The sequence below is a fragment of the Rattus norvegicus genome, chromosome 4 (assembly GCF_036323735.1).
Source record: "Rattus norvegicus strain BN/NHsdMcwi chromosome 4, GRCr8, whole genome shotgun sequence".
Lineage (NCBI taxonomy): Eukaryota > Metazoa > Chordata > Mammalia > Rodentia > Muridae > Rattus > Rattus norvegicus.
Genome location: NC_086022.1, coordinates 174,546,025 through 174,570,120, shown reverse-complemented (window position 1 = coordinate 174,570,120; position 24,096 = coordinate 174,546,025). Strand labels below are relative to the sequence as shown.

The window sequence follows — 24,096 nt, the reverse complement described above, 5'->3', positions numbered from 1 at the left end:
GGTTGTGAAGCTGAAAAAGAAAAGAAAAGAAAAGAAAACAAAACAAAACAAAAACACAGGTAAGAAAAATACAAACTACCTGGACAGGCGACAACGCGTACTTACAATTTCATTGTAAGTTGGGTCAGTGCATTTTGGAACGCACTTTGTTTTCTTCCTGCGAACTTCACTGGGATGTGGCAGAAGATAAATTTCAACATGTGCGCTGGGCGCTGAGCCATCTGGGAGATGCTGCAAAGGAGAATGGTTATCCATATTAATGGTGTCAGTAGCAAAGGGAACAAATGTCCGGACGCTACAAGGCCAGACCAGAGGCAGGATCTGGAGTTAGGAAAGCTTCTTTAGAAGAAAGAAGGGAAGAAAGAAAAGGAAGGAAAAGGGAAAAGGGAAAGACAAGAGAACTGGAAGAATTAATTAGCTGCCCGCAAATAATTCCAACCACAGTATCAGAGAGATATTCTATCTGAAACTGTCACATGAGAGAACAGTTCAATTACAGTTTATTTTTTTTAGAGTGAAATCTTAACTCGCATTTTTGACAGATATCAAGAGATGCATGTTAGTCACAAAGGACGACAGAAATTAAATATCTTGGGAGAATGGAGAGTGCTTAAAAGTCTTTGAAAAAAATAAAATTTAACATATGTTAGCATATACAGTGAGCTGGGGCCTTTAATGACCTGAGTGCTCTGGTGATGACATCACAATCAGACATAACTGTTTAGCATAACTGTTTAGACATAACTGGCATACAGTTTAGACGGCTACACTCAATGCTGGACGTGGGTTACCATCAAATCCATTAGATATGTCTTCAATGGAGCAGGATATCCGCTGAAGGGGCTGCCCGGACAGCAATGCCCAACGGAGCTCTCTGACCCACCCACCCACCCACCTCCATCTCCTTTTAATTTTGAGTTCCTGTAACATCCAGGATGGCAATCAGTTCACTGAGACTATTTTTAAGGCTATCCATCCTTTTGGGAATGACGTGGCCAGCAGCTGCAGGGGGTTTGGAAGGTCTACCTTTCCTTTTGCCTTCCTTTCGGGTCTATTGTGGGTACTTTCATTTATTAATTTACCATTTGGAGAGTCAGTCCACCACTTCCAAAATCAAAGTGACTGGAAGTCAATGGATCCTATCACTATGATCTTGGTGAAACGGACCTTTAGTAAAGAACTCATGAGAAACATTAGTGCGATTTAAATTGAAAGATGATGGTTTAAAAGTGAAATATGAGGAATTGAGAGTTTATTATTATTTATTATTATTTACTGAAATGTACTACAGGTTTCAATAAATACTATTTAATGCTCTAAAATACGATGCTGTTTATACATTCTTGGTGACCTAGGAAGTTATATATTGGGCCAAATGTTTAAAGTCCTCAACTCTTGCTACTCTGTCTTTCCTGCCCACCCAGACTTCCCCTTCTACAGCCAGAAAGTTCCGGATGAATTTTTATTGGTGTTGTGCATTGCCCCTAAGGCCTACATGTGCAATGTGTGCTTAGACGCTGAGTCTCATCTCTACCCCAAGATTTCTCATGACTGTTTAGCAAGGGAGGTGAAGACCAAGTCTTGGTCTACAGATAAAGCTGTCCTCAACGAGTAGGCACCATCTGGATGTTTACAGCTCCAGCCTTGTAAGCTGGCTCTGGGAAGGCTCTGAAGACGGTGTTGAAGGGAACCTCTCCCAGTGGGCAGAACTTCAAGCAGGAGCACCTGCATGTATATTTTGCTTGGAAGGAGAAATGGCCAGATGTGTTTACGCACCAGCTCATGGGCTGAAGCCAATGGCTTAGATGCATGGAGTGTGGAAAGAACGTGATAGCAAAATTGGTGATAGGGAAATCTAGAAAGGAGGTAAGTGGAAAGGATTCTTCAAAGGGGGAAAGCCATGAGTGTACTTGTGGTCTGTGCAAATTCTCATCAGAGAATGTCATCACCAGAGAAGGATATAAATAATCAGGTGCATAGGAATGGATCAATCCATTTATAAAGATGACCCTTGCCATTTTCAAATGGGTCCACGAAGATATGGAGTGTGGTGAGAGTTTTTAAGGGGTCAGTAACACAAATTCCATTCATTAAGCAGACTGAGTGTTGTTTAGCAACTTCCTCAGAGAGTCTAGGAACGCACAAGACTCTTGAGGGCCCCTTCCCCAGGGGTTGTAAAAGCAACAACTGGGGAAGGAGACTCTAACCAGCTTAGTGGACAAGAGAGTCTGGGACCTATAGAGCCACCTGCAGGTGGCACAAAGGGCTCCATCATGGGTCTTTACCCATGTGGTAGAGATTTTCAGGGATGCAGCTGCATTTGAGCCACCCCGCTTTTGCAAGTAACCCCAATAAAAACTCACTAGCACACCAAGTTGGACTTTTGTGCAATGGTTACTTTGGAATGTCTGCATTCCCAGTCTGGGATGGGTAGATTTGTGTTGTGTTCTGTTGTGTCTGCCTAGGAAAAGCCTCGAACAGTACCAGGCTATTCCCAGGGGGTGTGAGCAATCTGCCCAGAAGAAAGAAGGCTATTGAATCCTGAATATGGCACCAGGCTGATAGCAGGTTGATTGCCTTAGCTCACTCATTACAGAGGGGCAATGTTCCCTTCATAATGGGATGGTAGGCTGATACAGATTTGTTTCCAACACCATAGATTCTATGCAACAGTACTCCTGACTAAGGGACTCGCTTCAATAGCAGTACAAGTGCAACAATCGAATCCACTTCTTTTTATCATGTCCCTGAAGAGCTGGAGGACTGAATCGTTTATAGAATGGTTGAATGGCCTTCTGAAGACTCAGTTACAGCTTCGGCTAGGGGATAATGTCTTGTAGAGTTGGGAAAGTATTGCCAGCAGGTCAATACCTACCATATAGCATCCAATATATAGAACTGTGTGTCTCCCCAACCAGGATCACGGTTCCCACAGCCAAGGCTGGAAAAGGAGTGGGACCACTCACAACACCAGTGACCTGCTTATGTTTTTATTTCTTGTCCCAGACCTTATGTTCTGTTGGACTGAGAATCTTTTCCCAGGGAAGAAATGCTTCTACTAGAAGACTATTACTCCACTGGGCTGGAAGTTAAAACTTCCCTGAACTGTGTTATTAATTTCAAGTATTTAAGCTCCAATATATCAAAGAGAGTACATATTATTGAAATTTTTTTTCTTTTTTGATGCACATCATGCATGTGTGTGTGTGTGTGTGTGTGTGTGTGTGTGTGTGTGTGTGTGTTTTGGAGAGGGGGGTGAGTGAGCCTAGGTGCACTCAGGCGGAGGAGGCCAGGGGACGACAATGGGTGTCTTTCTTCATTCTTTCTTTGTTGTTTTCCACTTTATTTTTTGAGACCAAATCTGAACTAACCCTGTAACTCGTCATCTTGGTTAGGCTCGCTGGCCAGCAAGCTGGGAGCACAGGCGTGTGCCACCATGCCTGGGTCCTGGGGATCAAACGTAGCGTAAGCAAGCACTACGTTGGCGGAGCCGTTTGCCCAGCCCTTTTGATAGCTTTTAAATCTTGCTACTTCTTCCCTTGCTTCGTTTTGTATATCAGTAGCATGTTCAATGACACCCCCAAAGTGATCTGGCTATAGAAGCTCGCTTCTCAAAATGTTCCGGGCTCCCCTTTGAAGAAGAAACACAGGTGACCAAGCAGCAGCAGCTTTTTGTGCAGTAGACTCCTCCATCCTTAGCCACACTGAAGCTTTGAGTTTCTATTTCCAAGTTAGTGTCCTTGAGAAGATCTTTGACTCTCCGGGGGTTTTCAGACGCCAGAAGAGCACAGGTTCCAGTTTGAGCCTGGAGTGTGTTTTTTTTTAAATGTGAGCAGCAGGCTTCCCTTGACTGGTAACAGCTTAAGTGCAGACATTGATTGCTTGGGTCTAGTGGCGAAATTTTCCTCCCTGTGTAGCTGTCTTATCAGCACCATTCTTCTCCTTAGTACTGGTGTCGCATCCTCTTCCTTCAGGATCTTAGATAATTTATTACGGGCACCACCAGCTGTCCTGTCATCAAACGGTTCTCAATGTGCTCTTTGCCCTTATCTTCATGCAGATTAACTTTTACTTTAAAAATCATTACACAACCTCTACTTGCCTAACTCTTTACATTGCGGTGTTTGTTTTCCCTTTTTCCTTTAACTCTGATTGTCTTTTGACCTTCACAAAGACTTGACAGAGTCCTGGAGAAAGGTCAGACTTCCCTGCAGCAATGGAGAGATTGTCTTTATTCATAGAGAGAATTTTGGTTAATATTTTCAGAAAGTGCTCAGGAGGTAATGCGAAGCCATCTCCACTAAGGTTTTGTTGCTTGTTCTAGCTCCAAATTCATCATAAAGCAAAGACAACAACAATAGGAACTTTTTCAATAAACATCTTCATCTTGGGGGGGGGCTCAGAAGTTCTTCTCCGGAAGACCCTCCCACTCCACCCAGCTCCCCAGTCCTTTGTGCTTTTTTTCAACTGCTTATTCACAAAATCCTACAGTATCCTGTCATAAGGTTCATGTATGAAAGGCTTGGTTACCAGCTGATGGTGGGAGTTTGGAAGGTTCTAGAAAGTCCTGTGGTTGGGGCCTTGCTGGAGGAAGTGGGTCACTTGTGGGGTATGCCTGTGCGTCTTTCATCTTGCATCCTCCCTCGACTACTCCCTGAGCTGATGAACTTTGATTCTCTGTGCTTTCCTGACCAAGAAGCTCTGTCTCCTCACAGCCCAGACACAGCTGACCATGAACTGCACTGCCATCAAACCCTGGGCACTAATATACAAGTAGTCGTGACAAGCATTTTATCACAGCAATGGGAAAGCTGATGAACACATTTAACTAAACGTCATCAGTAGACGTCCTGGTAAATCGCCAACCACAATAAGCCCATTCAAGGGAAATGCAACTTTGTTGCAGGTCATTTTAATAACAAGCTTGCTCTTTCTTGAGATCTCATTCTGAGCTCCCTGAGCCTCTCACAGCTACCTCCACCAAACTGCCACCCACCGCCCTGGCTGTGCCCACCTTAGTTGCAATGGATGGAAAACACCAGACAGCCTTAATATTTTAAAATTAGCCGGATAACTCAATGGCTGGGGAAGGATATCCTGCCTATCCTCCCTGGCCTCCGCCCACGGCCTGAGACCTACATATCTGCTGCTGCTTCTGCTCTGTCTCCTCCCTCTCATCCCCTTCTCTTCTTCCGGGGACCTGGAAGTCCCACCCTTTTTCCTTCGTCTAGTGATTGGCTTCCACCATCTTTATTGACACAATCAAGAACCAATTAGGGCATTGATACCACCTCTGCAAATAGAATCTTCCATTCTCAAATGAAATGCTTGAAGTTTTTACTTAAAACTTGGCTTCTCTTTACTTTTATTTTTAAAAAGACATGTTTCCCCAACCCCAATATTCCCCGTAACATTGCTGGAAAGTCAATAGCATCAAAGGCAGCCGTGGGTAAGAACACATTCTCAGAGATACACTGTTAGGTGCTCCCAGGAGTACGTGAAGTTCTTCACAGTGAGTACTTGCACACAGCCAGGTGGTATAGCCTACTATACACATAGGCTGTACAGTGTAGCTTAAGGCTTTGGGCCTGTAAACCTGAATGCCAAATCCACAAGTGATTACAAAGCCAGCAACTTAGGCAGACCCTTTTTCAAGAAAACCGACTCATAGAGACATGCACTAGCTAAGGCCTGTATCCTGTCCCGCCGAAGGATCTTTAGGGGGCTAGCATGCAAGGAGATATTATTTCTGTGCTACAAACACCCTCTCAGATCGCTCCTAGGACCTGCTCGAAGGTCTCAAGAGTCATTGTCTTTTCAGAGGCGTGTCCATTGCAGTTTGCTTGGTTTGCTTATCAAGCATGTAGACAAGTTGGGATATTTTCACCATTAATGGTCAACATGCATGGCCCCAGGCCACTGTGGGTAGTATTAACCCATGGCAGGTGGTCCTAGGTCACATTAAAAAAAGGCAAACTGAGCATACCATGGGGAGTGGGTCAGTAAGCCATATTCCTTCATGCCCTCTCTTTATTTTTTCCTTTATTTTATTTTATTTGAGACAGGGTTTTTCGGCCCTTGCTTCCCTCTGAGATGGGCTATCAATTGCAAACTGAGAGAATTCCCTCCTTCCAAGTTGATTTTGGCCACAGTGTTTATCATAGTGAAGCCAAGGTCCTATAAAAGGCTCACTGTGAGTGAACGGCATACCATGGGACTTTCTCATGCTCTCTCTTACTCTACAAATCCTCCCAATTGTCTCTCTTATATGTGGAGTAGAAGGATGAATCAGAAAGAAAGAAACCTGCTCCTCTATTTTCCCACAGTTGATTGCAGTGTTTACATCTAATTGGGCAGCTACCTCATAAAGATCCCGCGTTGAAGACAGAGGAATGACTCACAATAAAACCAACTCTTCTCCATAAATGAAATCAACGTCTCAAACATGTCTGCTACTGTTTTGTCAAATGTGTATAATCAATCTTGCTAACAGAACTTCAGTGTTTTAAAATCACCGCTTCTGTGAGTTAGGCGTGGTGGTACAAACCTGCAATTCCTGCACTGGGGGAGTTAGAGGCAGGAGGATCTTGAAACTGAGATTAGTTTTGGCTTCAGGGGACCCTGCCTTATAATAGCAACAAAATAAGACAAAAATTAACAAACCCAGTGCTCTAGTCCTTGAAAAATATTGTATATTCTCCAAGTTTAATAGAAGTAGACACTGAAAGGATTTTAGTGCCAGCTGATGGATCATTTAAAAACTAATCTACGAGGCTGGGAAGATGGTAAGCTGCTTATTGGCAAGTGTATGGTTCTGAGTTTAGATCCGAGACCCTGTATAATAAAGTTGGCATGGTGACACTTGCTTGTGCTCTGGGCACTAGGAGATGGAGCCCAGTGGGGCTTGGCTGCCAGAGAGCTCCTTAGTGAGCTCTGGGTTCAAGAAGAGACTGTGTTTCAAAACCCAAGGTTGGAGAAGAAACATCCGATGCTGACCTCTGACCTCCAGACAAGCATACATGGGCAAAGCATACATCACATACATGTGCGCATCCCTGTATCCCCTTCATAGATAATTTTTAAGCATGACATTAGTCTAAAAGAATAGAATGAAGGGTTTCAGCTCTCCTTGGAATTTACTACTTAAGGAGATGACCCCTTCCTTAACTCAGGAATGAAACACTGGATGGAGAAGCTTGGTTGACTTTAATGAGTTACTTTGTAACTCTCTGTTCCCGATATTGACTTCCACCGGATCTCATTTTACTGGCATGAATAATTGAATACGCTAATTCCTTGCCTTTACTCCTTGCTCTGGATTGCACGTAGCATTTCAAGTGGCTTCCCATGTGACTAGATCAGTTGTTCTTAAGCACAGGAAGTGAAAATGTCTAGAAAAAGTTGCTTTTCAAAAGGGAGAGACTAAAAAAGGCATACTGGCCAAAAGAAGACAAAATAACAAAGGAAAATCTCCTCGATTTAAGTTGTTTATAAAGTAAACAATGACACCCAACATTGCAGAGTACGCAATAGAAGTTCCTCAGCGTCCCCATAATATCACGATTGAAGCATTTATTTTCAATTTTTGAATGTATGTAAGTATGCATGTATGTATGTATGTATGTGCCCTGCATGTCATAACACACATGTGGAATTCATAGGACAATCTGAAGTAGTCAGTTCTCTCCTTCTACCATGAAGGTCCTGGGGCTCAAACTCAGGTGTGTGGTCTTAGCAATAAGTGCCTTTACTCGCTGAGCTATCTTTCTGGCTTTGGACCATTTTCTTAAAATAACACACAAGTTAGTACTGTTTACTTCACTGGAGGTTTTTCAACAGAACCTTTGTCTAGCCTTATATGAGTCTTCATGAAGGAAATAAAATAATTCAGAGTGCTTATCGATGGAGTTTAATAGGAAGATGGAGAAAGATGTAAATGCCTTAAAGTCACCAGACACCTCGGAGCCTTCCTCATATTAATCCAAAGCTTAATTGTATTTAATCCATTACTATCTTTCCAATGAATAATTTATGAGAATTTTCCATCATTTTAAACTTAAATGCCTCTAATTATTGGCTAATACAAGCTTCAGTGGAAATCAACTGACCATAATTAAAATACAATAGGATTTTCAAAGTCTGAGATGGGTGCCAGAAACCAAAGAATTCAATAAAACCATCTCCTCACCTATCTATGTGCCCGGCCAATGCAGTGCGTGTCCAAATCAGTCATCAGACTGGCAGGAGCGAGACGAATCGCAGCAGCTGTGGAAGGCGGAGGTGCCTGGGTCTCTTCTTTCCTTCTTAACTTAAATACTGCAACCATTTTCTAGCCCTTGTGTGTTGGTCAATACGAATGCAATGAACTCAGAACCCCGTGAACTAAATCAGGACGGCCCCTCGCTTCATTTCGCACTAATCTAAACCTTTCACAGATTCCTACTGGTAGGTGATTTTCAAGACTTAGTTTTTAAAAATAGTTTTGAAAAAAATCTAATTATCATGTGTTTGATATTTTGTGTGGTCCATGGTGGGGGGGGGGAGGAAACTAACTCAAGGCATCAAGATACTTCGTTATTTTTCTTTTAAAAAATATTACTTTATAATCATTTTGAAACTACATGTGTGTGTGGTGTGTGGTGGTGTGTAAGTGTGTGGTGGTGTGTGTGTGTAGTATGTGTGGTGTGTGTGTGTAAGTGTGTGGTCAGTGTGAGCATGTGGTATGTGGTGTGTGTGTGTGTGTGATGTGTGAGTGTGTGTGGGGTGTGTGGTGGTGTGTAAGTGTGTAGTGGTGTGTGTGTAGTATGTGTGGTGTATGTGTAAGTGTGTGGTGAGTTGTGAGCATGTGGTATGTGGTGTGTGTGTGTGATGTGTGAGTGTGTAGTGTGTGTAAGTGTGGTGTGTGCATGTGATGTGTGTGGTATGTGGTGGGTGGTGTGTGTGGTGTGTGGTAGTGTGTAAGTGTGTAGTGTGTGTGGTATGTGGTGGTATGTGTGAGTGTGTATATGTGTGGTGTGTGTATGGTAAGTGTGTGTAGTGTGTATAGTGTGTGTATGTGTGTGTGTGTGTGCATTAAGGTTAGGGTTAGGGTTAGGGGTTAGGGGTTAGGGTTAGGGGTTAGGGTTAGGGTTAGGGGTTAGGGTTAGGGTTAGGGTTAGGGGTTAGGGTTGGGGTTAGGGGTTAGGGGTTAGGGGTTAGGGGTTAGGGTTAGGGGTTAGGGTTAGGGGTTAAGGTTAGGGTTAGGGGTTAGGGTTAGGGGCTAGCATCTTCACAGGGTTCCTGCAAAAAATCTCCGGGGACATCAATTGCATTTTAAAACTATTTTATCCATAATCTAATGTCTTCGACAGGTCACAGAAGTTGAACTCTGTAAGATTGAACACCCTTTCTGACTGAGTACGTATAAATCCAGTTGCTTCTGAAAATCCAGAATTCTAATCAGAGCCCTAGACTTCTGTCAGTGAAGCACCGTGTGAAATTTGTCAAGGTCTTGCCGCGCCTTGGTTTTAATACGTGAGAGGTGAGGCTTTAAACTTCATTTATGGTTTAGAATCTCTTCAGGAGAAAAGCCTCATGAGCTGTTTATGGGTTAGCGGCTAATTAAAGTCTTGCTTCAAATTTGTTGACCTACTCTGGGTGAATCCAAATTTTTGGACTCTTGACTATCGCCAGGTCCAAAGGGCAGTAAGTGTACAAGCCAGATATGGCCATGTGATGTTAAATTGGGAAGCTATTCAGAACAGTAAAGTATTGAATGTATCCAATGTGTGCTGCTCTGCACTTGGCATGGGAGAAACTGGACCGTAAAGGGCGAATGAATACTTTAAGATGCCCGGAGAATTGTCTGTCTGTGGACTCCAGAAGCTCACAAATCCTGTTCTACGTGTTTATTTCTTTTCATAATTCAAAGAAATGCATCAGTATGTAATGTGCCTTTGTCAATAGCCCAGCCATGGTACAAACACATTGGAATTAACAAGCAGTGCTGAGTTAGGAGGAGTGAAACAATATCCACTAAAGTTAAAGACCATAGACTGGGTGAGGTGGCTCCGTGGGCAGCACTGAGGACTTGAGTTCATATCCTCATCATCTACATAAAAATCTGGGCATAGTGGTTTACATGTACAAGCCCAGCACTGGGCAGGTTAGAGACAAAGGAATCAGGGGGGCTCACTGGTCAGCCAGTTTTATTGAGTTAGGAAGCCCTAAGTTCAGTGAGACTCAGCCCCAGGAAAGGTGGAGGGCAATGGAGAAGGACACCAAACACCAACCCTTGGTCTCTACAGTCAGAGCAGGCTAAGGTGAGATGCTGCCCACAAGACAATGAAACCTAACCAACAAGATACAAAGTATCAATCTGGATCAAAGTGAGCGATCTATATCACTCTGTGGCCAAGGATGATGAGAGCAGAGTACTATCCGGGAACAGTGATAAACGAGAGTAATCTAGAGGACATCAAGCAACTGTTCATGAAGCTCTGAATGTTAGTGATTATGTTTGGAAGTTCCAACACCCCTGTCTTAATAATTCACAGAACTAATGTACACAAAGTCATCAAGACTGTCCTAGGATTGAGAAATGTAATAATAAACTAGCATGACCCCATCGACATTCCCCAAACTCCTCCCCAAGCAGGGGTCGAACACATTCTTTCCAGTGACACTTGGAGCATCTGCCAAGCCGCATCCTGCTCTCAGACTTGCACAATGCTCAGTCGGCCTGAAGAGGCTCAGATCATGTGGAACATGGCCCCAGACTAGCTTCTGATCCTCTCGTTTCTCCTTCCCGAGTGCTGGGTGGTAAGAGCACACCAGCCTGTATTGTTTTTGTTTGTTTCTTCACTGTTACTGTTTTGTCTTTGTTTTTGTTTTGCTGTGGCAGGAGGCTAAGCATGGTAGGCTAAGTACACAGTCTACAAACTGCCCAGGCCCCAGTTTGTCATCTATAACACCCTTAGTTTGTGATGCCCTTAGGAACAAGCACCATCTCCGTGGTGCTTTACGACTTCCTGAGCTGTAGCTTTGATTACCAACCAGTGTTTTTGCCTCTCCATTTCCCTCAGTTTCCTCTGACTTTTGAGTCTTTTTAGGACCACAGTGGAATTGAAGTAGATGTTAGAGACAGCCCCATTTCTGGACACTTTCCAGATAGTTGGGAAGGCTATATCCAAATGACTCACAAAGGTGGAAGGGCAAGAAAAAAGGACACATCAACACTTGGGGCTGCAGCTATAAGGGGAGCTGCTCAGAGGGACTTACGGCCCCAGCTCCCTGTGTTAGAAAAGGCAAACCATTCCAAGCTGTTTCCTTAGTGTTCAACTTAGAAGACTTGTAAAGAAAGACATAAACATGTAGCTCAGTTTGTTTGTAGAATTTGTCTGCCTGCACCCCACCCCTAGCCCCCTTCTTCTTCTTCACACTTCTTTTTCCACTGTCTCTGAAGACATATTTTTGCTCATAAAAGCTCAAACTGAGGATTCCTCTTTGGACACTTGGAAGCTCCTGTGTTACCCTCCAGCTTCTGTTGTTTCCCAGCTGGTTTCATCCTACATCACCCCCTCTTTCCCTATGTGTCCCCTTTCTCTCACTAGTAAAGCTTCCTCAGTCTTTCCACGTTTGATTTCAGTGTTTAACAGTATGACTCTCTTTGATGTTTTCTTTTCAGTTACGCATAGAGGTCTTTGAATTTATATAATTTTATGTCTTCCGTTAAAGTTTGGAAATTTGGGGCTATTATATTTTTCTTTCCTTCTTTTAAAATTTTTTTTCTCTCATACAAGATGTGGACTGCGGCCTCCTTACCCCACCCCCCCACCCTTCGTAACCCTATGTCCCCTCTCCCCCAGATCCATTATTCCTCCACTTCTCATCAGAACATTGCAAGATTCAATAAGACTAGGCATAAACTTTCATGTCAAGGCTGGACGAGGCAACCCATTTACGAGGAAAAGGGTCCCATGAGCAGGCAAAGAGTCAGAGACACGATTAAGTTTTCACGTACAATTTCACTCAAATTTCTCTTTTGTAAAATGTAAATGATGTAAATGATAAATGTAATGATAAATGAAATGTAAAGATGCCTTTGTTTAGATTCATATTTTGCCCAAGGACTATTGCAATATGTTTCAGTCATGTAGTTTCTCCATATCGCTTAACTCAGATAGCTTCAACTGGCTACACTTCAAGCTAACGGTGCATCAGTAGGATGATCCGACAGTACTCATAAAACCTAGATTAAATAACAAGAGCTCAGAGTTTTGACGGCTTTAAATTTACATCCTTAGCCGTGAGGTCTTGGGCAAAAAATTAAACTTGCTGAATTTAAACTTACATTTTTGTGTCCACAGGCACCAAAGTTTCCTAAGGTGAAGTTTATCTATAAAGACCTGACACTTCTTGGCACATTGCACTGGTTAAAAGCTTCTCCTTGTAGTCAGAGCGAACATGGGCACAGAGGGCAGAAGCGAATCCTTCTCGAGTTCCACATGGAAATTCCATTCTTCTACCAGTCAGTCACGTATCAGAAGGGAGGGAGGCCCTGACTGCACATTTGCAGAATTCCAGTTAGCTGCTGCCTGCCGGGGTATGCTTGCTTCTAGGTGGCTGGGGCTATACATGGACAGAATTCTGATGGACAGAGACAGGAAGCAGGGGTCTAGACTGCTCACGTAAGAACAGTCTCTCCTGAAGGAACAGCACAGGAGGTCTGAGGAAGACTGAGGAAATGGGATGCAGGGAGCTGAGGCAGGAGCTCATGAGGATATGTCAGTCTTGGATTCTAGTTTTCATTCAGAGTGTACATGAGTTCCCACACATTTTATATTTCCCACAGTGAAGAATCTTTGAGGTATTGACTGGATAGAAGGGGGTGTTCTTCAAACACTTGGAACTTAATTATTAAATATGTTTGGTCACCCAAAACACAATGATAAATAAAATGCCTTCACGAACTTTAAAGAACTTAAAGTTGTAACTAGCTGTTGTCTTTAAGTCTTCACTTCCTTAGAAATCTTGTCACATTTTTCTATTTTCTTCTCTCTAGCCTTTGCCACTTAGGTTAGAATCTAGAGTTTGTGTCCTGTGAGCTGAGTGCCCTGGGAAACCTATGTATATGAACTTACACAACATCACAAAATCACCTAAAACATGAGAAAAATTGTTGGTGATTTTTTTTTTCTGTAACTTGATTCTGCAGTTCCTGAATATGAACTGTGTAGATTACAATGCCGTGTGACTGTCAAAAGGTTGGTGTGTCTGAGAGAGTGAAACAAAGAATATCTTGATAATCAAATAATTCATTGATGAATAGAAAATATTGAATAGCATTTTGACAATAATAGACATAAAAGAAAATCGAATGGGTGTGTTGATAATTACATAGAAGAATGAAGCTGAGTTGAAATACTGAAAATAAGTTATAATAAAGTTTTAATCAGATGTTATGTGAAGGGGGTACAGAAACTCAGTGAGGTGGTACTTATTATTCGGCAGTAAGTAATGCTAGATTTAGAAAGAGTCTTCACTGGAAGCAGAGGAGCAATTTGGAATTTTTGAGATGGAAAGATATCAGAGTTAATAAGTGCCCATCAGACAGTTAGAAATGTGTAAATGGAGAGAGAGATTAAAAAAATGGAGATTTAGACTTGTATTTAAATGGAGAGAGAAATTTGTTTTATCTTTGAAGTCAAAGCTAGGAGATTAGTTTTAAGAGTCAAGCCCTGACTATTGGGGAAAAAAAATTACATTTAAAGGCAGAGGCTGCAGCCTTCTCTGCCTTAAGAGGCAGGATATGTTTAGAAAGAGCAATGCAAATCAGGATGGTAGAACATATGGACGGAATAGTCTCACAGACACCTGGGAGCAGAAATAAAAAACAGAAACAGAAATTAAAGCTGTTGGTATTAAAAATATTGATGCTAGTAAGTTTGTGGAAAGTGCGGGATTGATTTCTCTGAGAAATAATTGGTCAGCATTGAGGACTAGAAATACACTCATCAAAGTCGATGGATATAAAATCCGCACATGAAATTAGTAGTTTTTCCTATACAGTAGAAGCTCACTAAAAAGGAAGTCAAGAAAAATCATCCTAATTCACTGGAGGTAACAAAAAATATAGCAGGTAGATATAAACGTAACAGAGGATGCCAAGGATTTCTAAGATAAAGATCCGTGAGCTTCAAAGAAAGTCACTGAAAGACTCTACCTGGTCAGACAACCTCCTATCACCATGTAGCTACTGAGTCAACATCAGGGACGGACATCCCTGTACTGTCAAGTGTAGGACAGATTCAATGGGCTCCCCGTCAGAATTCCCATGACGTTCTTTGCGAATCCCATCTATCCCCAAGTCATAACATGTATATGCAAGTGCAAAGACCCAGAACTGTCACGACAACTAAACAGAAAGAGTGACACTGGAAGTGTCCCAGTGGCTGACTTCAAGCTCCATCTACTACAGAGTCATGGTACAGCGTGACAGTTGCTCAAACCGCGTCAAACCTGTCGGACAACAGAACGGAAAAGCCAGAAAGAAACCCACACAGCCACTGCTATAGGGAAAATCTGTGTGCTGAAGAGATGGCTTAGCAGTTAAAAGTGCTTATTTATCTCTCAGAAAAACTTTTTTAGGTCCCAGCACCCGTGACGGGAGGTTCACAACCCTAGCCCCAAGGAAAATGACACCCTCTTCTGGCTCCCACCTGCAGCTGAACTCAAGTACATGCACATGTGTGTGCACATGCTTATGCACACCTCATAACTTAAGATAATTAAAAAAAACTTTACAACATGTAGGCAAAAAGACAGACTCTTTTAACAGGTAGTGCTGGGAATATAGTGTTTACATGTAAAGAATTAAAAGTCTAGGGGGTAAAGAGACGGCGCAGTGGTTAAGAGCTAATGTTCCAGAGGACCTGGGTTTGACTCCCATCCAGCACCTACATGGTGGTTTACGATAATCTGTATCTTCAGCTCCAAGGGATTTGTTACCCTCTTCTGGCCTCTGTGGACACTGTTTTTGTGGCAAAACACTCACACAAATTAAATTAACTTAAAGAAAACTGAAATGGGACTAACAGTTGCTATCCCAAACAAAAATCAGCTCAACCTGTGTAAAAGGCCCAGTGAAATATCTAAAATGCTTTTGAACGGCTGGGCGGATGCGAGGAAGACTCCAAGACCTAGGCTAGCCATAAGCAGTGATTAGTTTAAAAACAGGTTTTAGCACAGCCGAAGACACAATAGAGTGGAAAGCCAGTCCATGAAACAGGAAAGAATCTTGACTAACTACCCGTTGGACAGGGAATTTATATCAAAAATGTATGAAGGCTGAACCTAAACACCAAAAACGCACAATTCAACCAATAAAACTGGCAGATGAACAGGAGAGGCACTGTACAAAGGGCCAATAAGCTCACGAACAAAACAGAACACGTTTAGAGAACCGGGAAACACACGGGCACGGTTTGGAGATTTGCCTGTTCTGTCCTTTCTTTGTTTGTCCTTTCTTTCAAAAGCAAACCTTCCTGCCTCTCTCGTGTTCTGTGAAATAATTTCCTGAAATTATGCCTGTGTGTCCGAACACTACTTTACCTCATTCTAAGTAAGCACTGACTTGGGGCAAGCAAGGCACAGTGATGAAATTCAGAACCGCTGGCTTTTTTGTCCCGGGTAACTTTGAAGGCCTGGGAATATTTACATTGTGTCACAGGGAGAAGAAGAGAGAGGAGAAATGATAGACTAGGAGATTCCGTGAGCTGGGGAAGAACACGCACTGGACCACTGTAGAAATGGTGGGACAGAGTACCTCAAATGAGGCACATTGGAAAAACCTTAGAGCATTATGAAATATTTTTAATCTAAATGTTAAATGTTTCTTTGTCTTAGTAACTGAAATACTGTCAGATGACTTGACTAGGCTGCTGGATCATTGCACTCATTTGTCAGCTGTGATCACCACAGTAATCGTGTGCTTCTTTGAAACGGAGGGGATGTTTTTAAAGCATTTTGTTTGAGCCCGTGTTCTCATAGAAGAAAAGGAGTTCCTAGAACTTAGCTTCAAAGATTTAATATAAGATAAACAATTCTTCTCATCAAACCTAATATAACAGGACTTCGGGCATAATTCATTTTAATATTAATATAAAATCAAGCACAACTTCCTGACTCTGATTACTTTGGCATGCAAAAACATTAAAGGCTTTAAAATTAAATAACAATTAGCTAGAACTGGAAATGAGCAAAGAAAATAATTTAAGAATTTATAGGGTTTTTTTTTATGTCCTCTGCATTCACACACAATCTCTATTTTCAGATAAGCAGGAGAAATAGTAATTTAACAACACTCTGAGAACGGCAGAGATGGCTCTGCAGTTAAAAGCGGATACTGCTCACACGTGAGGCCTGGGTTTGGTTCTCAGCACCCAAACTGAGTAATTCACTACCTCCTGTAACACCAGCTCCAAGACACACACACACACACACACACACACACACACACACACACACACACTTAAAGAAAATAAGAATGTTTGGGAAATGCTTCAAACTTCTGTGACTCCCAAAAGCTGACAAGAACCTTAGTGCTCACTTGTCCTCATGAGAAATGATCTGCTGTTCTCTTGATGAACTGCTTGAAAAATTTCAAGTGGAAACAAAAGATAACTGGAGTGCAGAGGGGCCTCCCTGAAGAGATGACAAGAACATGTTGGACTTGCACGGCTGAGCCATCCGTGGATACAGAGGTCCTGAGGCAGCTCTTGCCTTCGTATTCCAGGCAGAAACTGAGGTCGGGCTAGAGGGATTGGGAGAAGAAGCTCCAGGCAGACTTGAGGTTGAACTTCTCAAGGGAGTGAGAACAACTTCACATACAACTTCATATGCTGTTAGGTGTCTCGATTCCATTGTGAGTGAGAGGAGACTTCAAAAGACGATGAAGAAAGAAATTATAGGAACTGATTTTTTCTCCCTAAAGCAACATTTCGGCTACAGGGTTCAGTGGAGAGAAAAGAAGCAGGAGCAGAAACAAAAAACCTGATAAAGCTACCACGGTGCTTCAGGTGGGGGATGATGACAGCCATGTGAAGGATTGTGGGTGGGAAATGGTGGGGCCGTGGGTTTATTTTTCAAACAGAATTTTCAGATAGAATAAATGTACCCTGTAAGGAAAGCAGGGTTGAAGGACTAAGAGCTTCAGCATGTGTCACTTGAAGGCAGGGAGTTTGTGATGGGAAAGATGTCATGCAAGTCTAGGGTATAGCCACCAGAAGTTGGATTTGGAGTATGTTGAATTTGAGACTCCGATGGGATTTCAAGAAGCTGTCTACCAGCTATATACACAGCTGTGGATTTGGAAAGAGTAGAGCTGGAGTCATAAAGAGGGGAGAAAAAAGACCAGAAAGATTTGGAACTATGAAGCTAGAGGTAGAACAAGAGAAGAGAGCTAGAATTGAAGTTTGGGGTCCTGATTTTTCTCAACGTTAGCAGACTGGGAAGACCAGATATCACAGTGATGAGTGCCTGTCTAAACTTACCAACCAGGAGTCTGAGGCAGGAGGATTGCTGGTATCTTGAGGATGCATATGGAGTTCCAGGCCAGCCCAGAGTATATAGTGAGATCCTGTCTCAAACCAGAACAAAAGAAAACAAAGAAACAAAAAGACAAGATAGGAAGAGAATGGAGAGAGAACATCGAAACAGTATTAGTGATGTTCTGAGGGCGCTGACACTGCATGGCTGTGCCCCCTGCTAACCTTCAGTGGCACTCTATGCCGTTGTCCCCTCCTTACTGGTTTTATCTCCATCTTGTTCCTGCTCTTTCTACCCTCATTCTTCCATCACCACTCGCTCGATCACCACTCGCTCTTTGAATGGCCTCATTGGTAGGCTCAACTTCCTGAGTGCAGCATACACTTTTGGAAACTGTCAAAGTCATTTAGGAATTCATCAGTTGCATGGAATGGGTGACCAACTTCGTTAATATTGTTTTTGATCAAACATTAGGCATGAGCACTGAAAAATATGACCTGGCTTACTGTGAGATTTATGTGCCAGATCTGAGAGCACTTTCAATAGGCTTTGTCTAAATTGTTTTGAGTAATGACATTACTGAAACAGATATGTCATCTCCAAGGGGACTGTTTTCAAGGCTAAAGAGTGTGTAAATAATTTATATGAAATCTTTTGACTTCACAATATTTCTTACTCTTCCTTTTGTCACAGGGTGATAGGGATGATCAAGTCCATGATCACACATGTCGTCATATGTAATACGGGCTGGTTCTTCATTTCCCAAGGTAAACAAGTCTTGAGTAATGGCTACTCTGATGTACAACAATTTTTGAGACCCAGTTTATCCATATATCAGGCTCACCCCAAATGTGCTACATAACTGAGGATGATCTTATTCTTCTGATCCTCCTATCTTGCCTAGCAAGACAGTGGGTCCTCATTGAGCTCAGCCGCAGGAGCCATGGAAACTCTTGGAAACCAATCTCCTTCTCTCCCTCAGCCATTCCTGCTTTCTCAGAGACTGCTCATAGGTTTTCCTGAAACTTCATTTTGAATATGGCCCTGTGTTCATTCGGTGACTTCCCCGTGAGATAGAGTTCTATAACCTCTATCTTAAAGGCCATGTTTACACTGAGACAAAAGCCCTGGAACTGTCTGCTTGGTGCTCAGCTAAACTTGATTGTTGGGCCCTGTGCTAGGATTTCATTTGTGGGTCACCATGCCTGGTTTAGGTAGTGCTGGGAATTGAATCCAGGGCTTTGTGTATGCTAGGCAAGGTCTCTATTGTTGGCACTTCATTTTCAGACAATTTTTTATACATAAAACAACTATAAAAACTTAAAAATACGTGTCCTGATATCTCAAAAACTGCCAACTGTGAGCTCTACAAATTCAGCAAGAAGCACCCATGGCTTTCTGGCTAATACTAAGTTTTCCAATGATGTACACCAAGCAAATTAGGCCAATTATTTTGTTCACTGAATAAATATTTATTAAATATAGTTTGTACCAGACACATGTCATGTGGAGAAGAGACTGCTCCTTTAGATCCTTCCAAACACACTCTGAAACTCTTATGTGCATGAGGAATACAGCCAAAACTGAGCTGGCTTTCTCATATCCTGTGCAATGTTTTTGGTAGTGACGTCACATGGAGGGCCTGTTTGGCAGGCAGATTCAGGGACATCTGGAGAGCTGGTGATGTTTAGTTTCCCTTTTCTGTTTAAGATGCCCATGCTCAGAACATTTATCACGTCCCCTGTGACGCTGAAAGCTCTCTGGCCTCCCAGACAGCTGCCATCCCTTGTCATGACGGGGATCTCTCTTTCTCCTCATCTCTCTGATTTTCATCCTTAATGAAGCTCCTCTGAAGGCCTTAGAGGGAAGCTTCTCCTTGCCTTCAAGGTCCCGTAACATTTAAATCTCCAAGCACTGTATTTTTTTTCTCTAATTTGTTCCCTCTCTCCTGGAAGCTGGATCATGGCCTTCAGGCACGTTCATTCAAACAAACCTTCCTGGAAAGCTGTGTGAGCTTCCGTTGTGGGCGGGCCAATGCTGTCAAGCTTTGCTTCTGCTCAGCCCAGTGGACAACCTGCCCAAGATTTCTAGACAGGGTTGCTGCATTTCCAGAGTTCCCTGGAAAGGCAGACTGCAAAGACTGGAATAACTATCAAAACAGGGCCACGGCATCGAGCATGACCAGAGAAGGGCTGCGATGATGGCTTAGTGGGTAAAGTACCTGATGCTCAAGCATGAGAAACTGAGTTTGGCTTCTAAGCATTAGGCATGACCGCTGAAGACTATCACCCGACTTACTGTGAGATTTATATGCCAGATCTGAGAGCACTTTCCATAAGCTTCATCTAAATTGTTTTGAGTAAGCACCCAAGTAAAAGATGGGTACAGCTGCTGTATCTGTAACCTTGGTGCTAGGGAGGGAGGGAGCGGGTGGGGCAGGAGGATAGCTATTTGGAGTTCATTGACTGGTCAGCTTAGGCAATCAGTGAGTGCTATATTCGCTTGGAGAATGATAGAGGGACGACTTAACCTTTAACCTCTACATGTGACTGTATACATGTATTTCAGAACACACACAAACACACACACAAACACACACACAAACACACACACACACAGAGAGAGAGAGAGAGAGAGAGAGAGAGAGAGAGAGAGAGAGAGAGAGAAAGAGAGAAATGAGGATAATATAATGTCATTAATAGAAAAAATCAGGTGCTAGTGACCATTCCATGAAATAAAGATGAAATATTGGCAAGAAGGGAAACTATAAAAAGCTGTTTCAATTGTATCCGACAAACCCTTCAAACAACGAAATTGCAATTTTTGAAGAGAAAGAAATACATCTAAACAGCGGCATCAAAAGGTGGTGACAGAGATCATGGTGTAAAAGTAAAAGTAAAGGTGCAGTGGGACTCCTGGGTGGAACCCTTAAGGAACCTGTTAGCTTTAGAGAGTTGACCAATCTCCAGTTAAGCTCCTTGGAGGCAGCGGAGGTCTGGCCCCGCCCAGCAAGACAGTGGGCCCTCACTGAGCTCAGCCACAGGAGCCATGGGAATTTCCAAAAACCGGTCTACCTCTCTCCCCCAGCCATTCCTGCTTTCTCAGAGGCTGCTCATAGGTTTTCCTGAATCATCAGTTTGAATATGGCCCCGTGTTCATTCAGTGACTTCCCCGTGAGATATTCCGTAGCCTCTACCTTAAAGGCCATGTTCGCACCGAGACAAAAGCCCTGGAACTGTCTGCTTGGTGCTCAGCTAAACTTGGCTGTTGGGCCCATTCCCTGTGCTAATGCTGATACTTATGGCCCAAAGGAGGCAGCTGAGGGCTCCATGGAAGGCTCCATGTCCCTTTCGACACAGAGGGAACTTACGATGTTTTTCAAGTGTTTCACTAGGATGGTGAGCTTTGTGTCCTCATAGGTCATCAGCAACTGCACCTGGGGGCTCTTGTCTGGAGAATGGTCACCTGAGAAAGACAGTGAATGTTAGTTAAGTCACGATGAACCCAGCATAGATTCCATGCCTCTTTCAAAGATTAAACCAGACCAGCACAAGACAAAAAGGACATTCTTCAGATGATGAAATGTTCACAGTTCGGGATACAGAGTTGAAGGTGGGATTCCTGTCTTGCCTGCTTGATCTAACTCTTTTCTTGATAGTCTATGCTCAGTTTTGATTGATGCCATTATTTAAACTGTTATTTAAAGTTAAAACCTCTAGTTGTCATTTTCTCGTTAACTATTATAATTAGTTTAAAATAATGGAGGTTGGAGAGACTGAGAGTGGTCTTTAAGATATATTTTATTTTTAAGTGTGTGTGTGTGTGTGTGTGTGTGTGTGTGTGTGTGTGTGTGGTATAGGGTGCAGGTGACCATAGAGGCCAGGAGAGGGCATTAAATATCCTGGACCTGAAGTTTTGGACTGTTGTGAGCCTCAGACTGGGATGCTGGGAACCAAACTCTGGTCCTTTGGAAGGGATAAGAAGTGTTCATGACTTCTATGACATCCCTCCAGCTCAATAGCGGCCTTTCGAAGTCAGTAAACTGGGTCTGTGCCCCAGGTCTGCTACTTCAGACTGTCGTGATGACTAAGCTAATCGATTTTCTGGGACAAGTGACCTACTTTTGGACAGCTGGGGTGAGCGGCGATAAAAGTCAGGAGGGAGGTTGTCTCGTGGTAGGGATAGAACAGAATCTCGGGTTGATAAGAGTCGCTCTGCGTCTGTACTTACGTCTGTCTTTCCGATCTCACGGAAACTGGTTTAGATCCAAATATCTAGCACAGTCTGTTGGCTCATTCTCTAACTCTCCCCTAAGACTTCAAATCTGTGTTTCCAGTGATTACTGATTCCTACAGCCATGTTTATACAACTATTCTTTGGGCAAACGTACCTTTTTGTATATTAAATGCTCATGTTCAGTTATTTTATAGGGGGGTCGGTGAATGCCATGGCACCTGGTTGGAGGTCAGAGGACGATTGTGGGAAGTGATTGTCTCTTTCCTCCATGTGGGTTCCAGGGATCGAACCAGCAACATCACGCTTGGTGTCAAGGGCTTTTCCTATCTCACTGGACCCCGGATGTGTGGACACCAAAATCGCTTCGTATTGCTTATCCGTTCATTTTATTCTCCACTGTTGTTTTTGTTGTAACTAGCATACTTAGTCCTTAAAACATCCTTTGCCTTGTCCTTTAGACAGTTTTCACTTTATTTGTTTCCCCTAAAGTGAGCTTGCCACCACTTTTCGACTGCTGAACTTTTTTTTTGTTACCTTTTTCCCAAAGCCCAAGCAAAAGTAAAATCTTCCTGGGTCTAGTTTTTCCTGAATAACCCGTGTCAGTATGCTTCACTGCAGTGACTCTGCACACTGTCTGGTCGATTGAGCCCTACCTCAGGATCTGCTTCATCGACGTCCCCAAAGGACAGAATCTGCTCTTTGTTTTACACACACACATGAGGCATTTGTTCCATAAATCACAGAGTGATGCCTGTTTTACCTTGAGCCCCATCATTATGTCAATAAGGATTTCAGTCTTTGTTTTAACTCAATTTTTCTGCCCTTTTGCCCAAGGATTAAACATAGTTTATTGTGGATATAATAATGAATCTCTTATAGTCTCTCAGTGTTCAGATGCTGGAGAACAAAAAAAAAAGTTATTGAACAAAAGTCAGTCAGTATTCATTGTGGCATGTACTGCTGTCTGCTTTATTTTATGACAGTTGTTCAGAGCTCTCTGATTTGTTCCAGTGCATCGAGGTTGCACCAGCAGGGTGTGTCCTCTCTGTGAGCCTCTTTCATGGTTTGGAGCAGGCTATTCATCACATATACGTGATACTGGTTTTATTATCAATTAATAGAGTTCGTAGTTAATAATATAGATTACTTGATAATTAAAAGAGGGCTTCTTTGAACCAAGGGGACATCTGTTATATAAATACATTAAAAATCACTTAAATGTCCCCATTATAGTGATTGAGAGATGCTGTACATTGATTCTCATGGAAGCAAATTACAATTCGTAATAAAATATATTAGTGAGTGCTAGGTGGGAAGGTGCTAGATACTGATGGCTTTCTAATGCACAATGAATATTATATTTGAATTAAGAGGGAAAGGGATTATTAAATAGAAAAACCAATGTATTTAATGAGAGTTTTTACTTGAAGGTAGCGGATTACCGTACACTCATGACAGAGTGGACAGTAAAGGCACAGGAGTGGCGTACACTGACTGACAACGATGAAGACCTCTGTCTAGAACTCTACCGAGAGAGAGACTGTTAACCAGATATTCCACAGCGTTTGGGACTTCAGAACCCCAGAAAAATCTGGGTCACTAGGAATTCTTCACAGGCAATTGGTTAGTATCAGAGAGACTTAAAAAGATGAGAATGAAGCAACCCGAAGGAGGAATTTCCCTAACCCTTTACCAGCAAACCTACAAGGTCAGCTTCTCCTGTTTGCGCATGCGGAAACGGAAGAAGCACTTCCTCCGAATTCGTGCAGTCCAAAGATGATGCATCACAGGCGCTCACTGCAGCTGAGTTGGCCAGAACAACATCTGTCCTACATGGATCCAGTCAAGATTCCAGCACGGTTGGAAGAGAGTCTCCGGAGGCCCTATCCCTAACCGAGCAACTCTTGTCAACCGGTGGAAGGCAGTCGCTTGTCTTTCAGGGGTGTGGCCACTGGGTGTTTGCTCATGCCCTCAGTGATTGCTCCACACCCATTCACACAGTAGGACTACTTATTGGCGCAATGGTTATACAAGATCAGTACATGGACCTGGGAGGAAGTGAAGGGGGAAGTGGATGCTAGACATGATTGAGACACACTGGATTGATGTGTGAAAATGTCAAAGGATACACTAGAGTACTACTTAAAAATAAATGGTCAGAAAACACAGTGCAGGGGTAAGCGATCTCTGGGGCCATATTTATAACCATTGGGAGTGGAGGAATGAGAGTCACAATATAAATGAAGGCTAGTGGAGGAAAACTTGAGAGTAGCTTGATACGGAGAAAGGTAAGCTGGAATTTTCTGGTCACTCTGGGAATTTGCAATGCTCTCT

General features: G+C 42.8%; 1 protein-coding gene across 2 annotated transcripts in view; it reads right to left on the bottom strand.

Annotated features, from left to right (window-relative positions):
• Positions 1-24,096, bottom strand: part of Pik3c2g (phosphatidylinositol-4-phosphate 3-kinase, catalytic subunit type 2 gamma) — a 367,852-nt gene that overhangs the window by 13,258 nt on the left and 330,498 nt on the right. For both annotated transcript variants that reach the window (NM_053923.1, XM_039106948.2), the window contains 2 exon segments: positions 106-231; positions 20,897-20,991. In NM_053923.1, the coding sequence (NP_446375.1) occupies positions 106-231; positions 20,897-20,991 (221 nt within the window).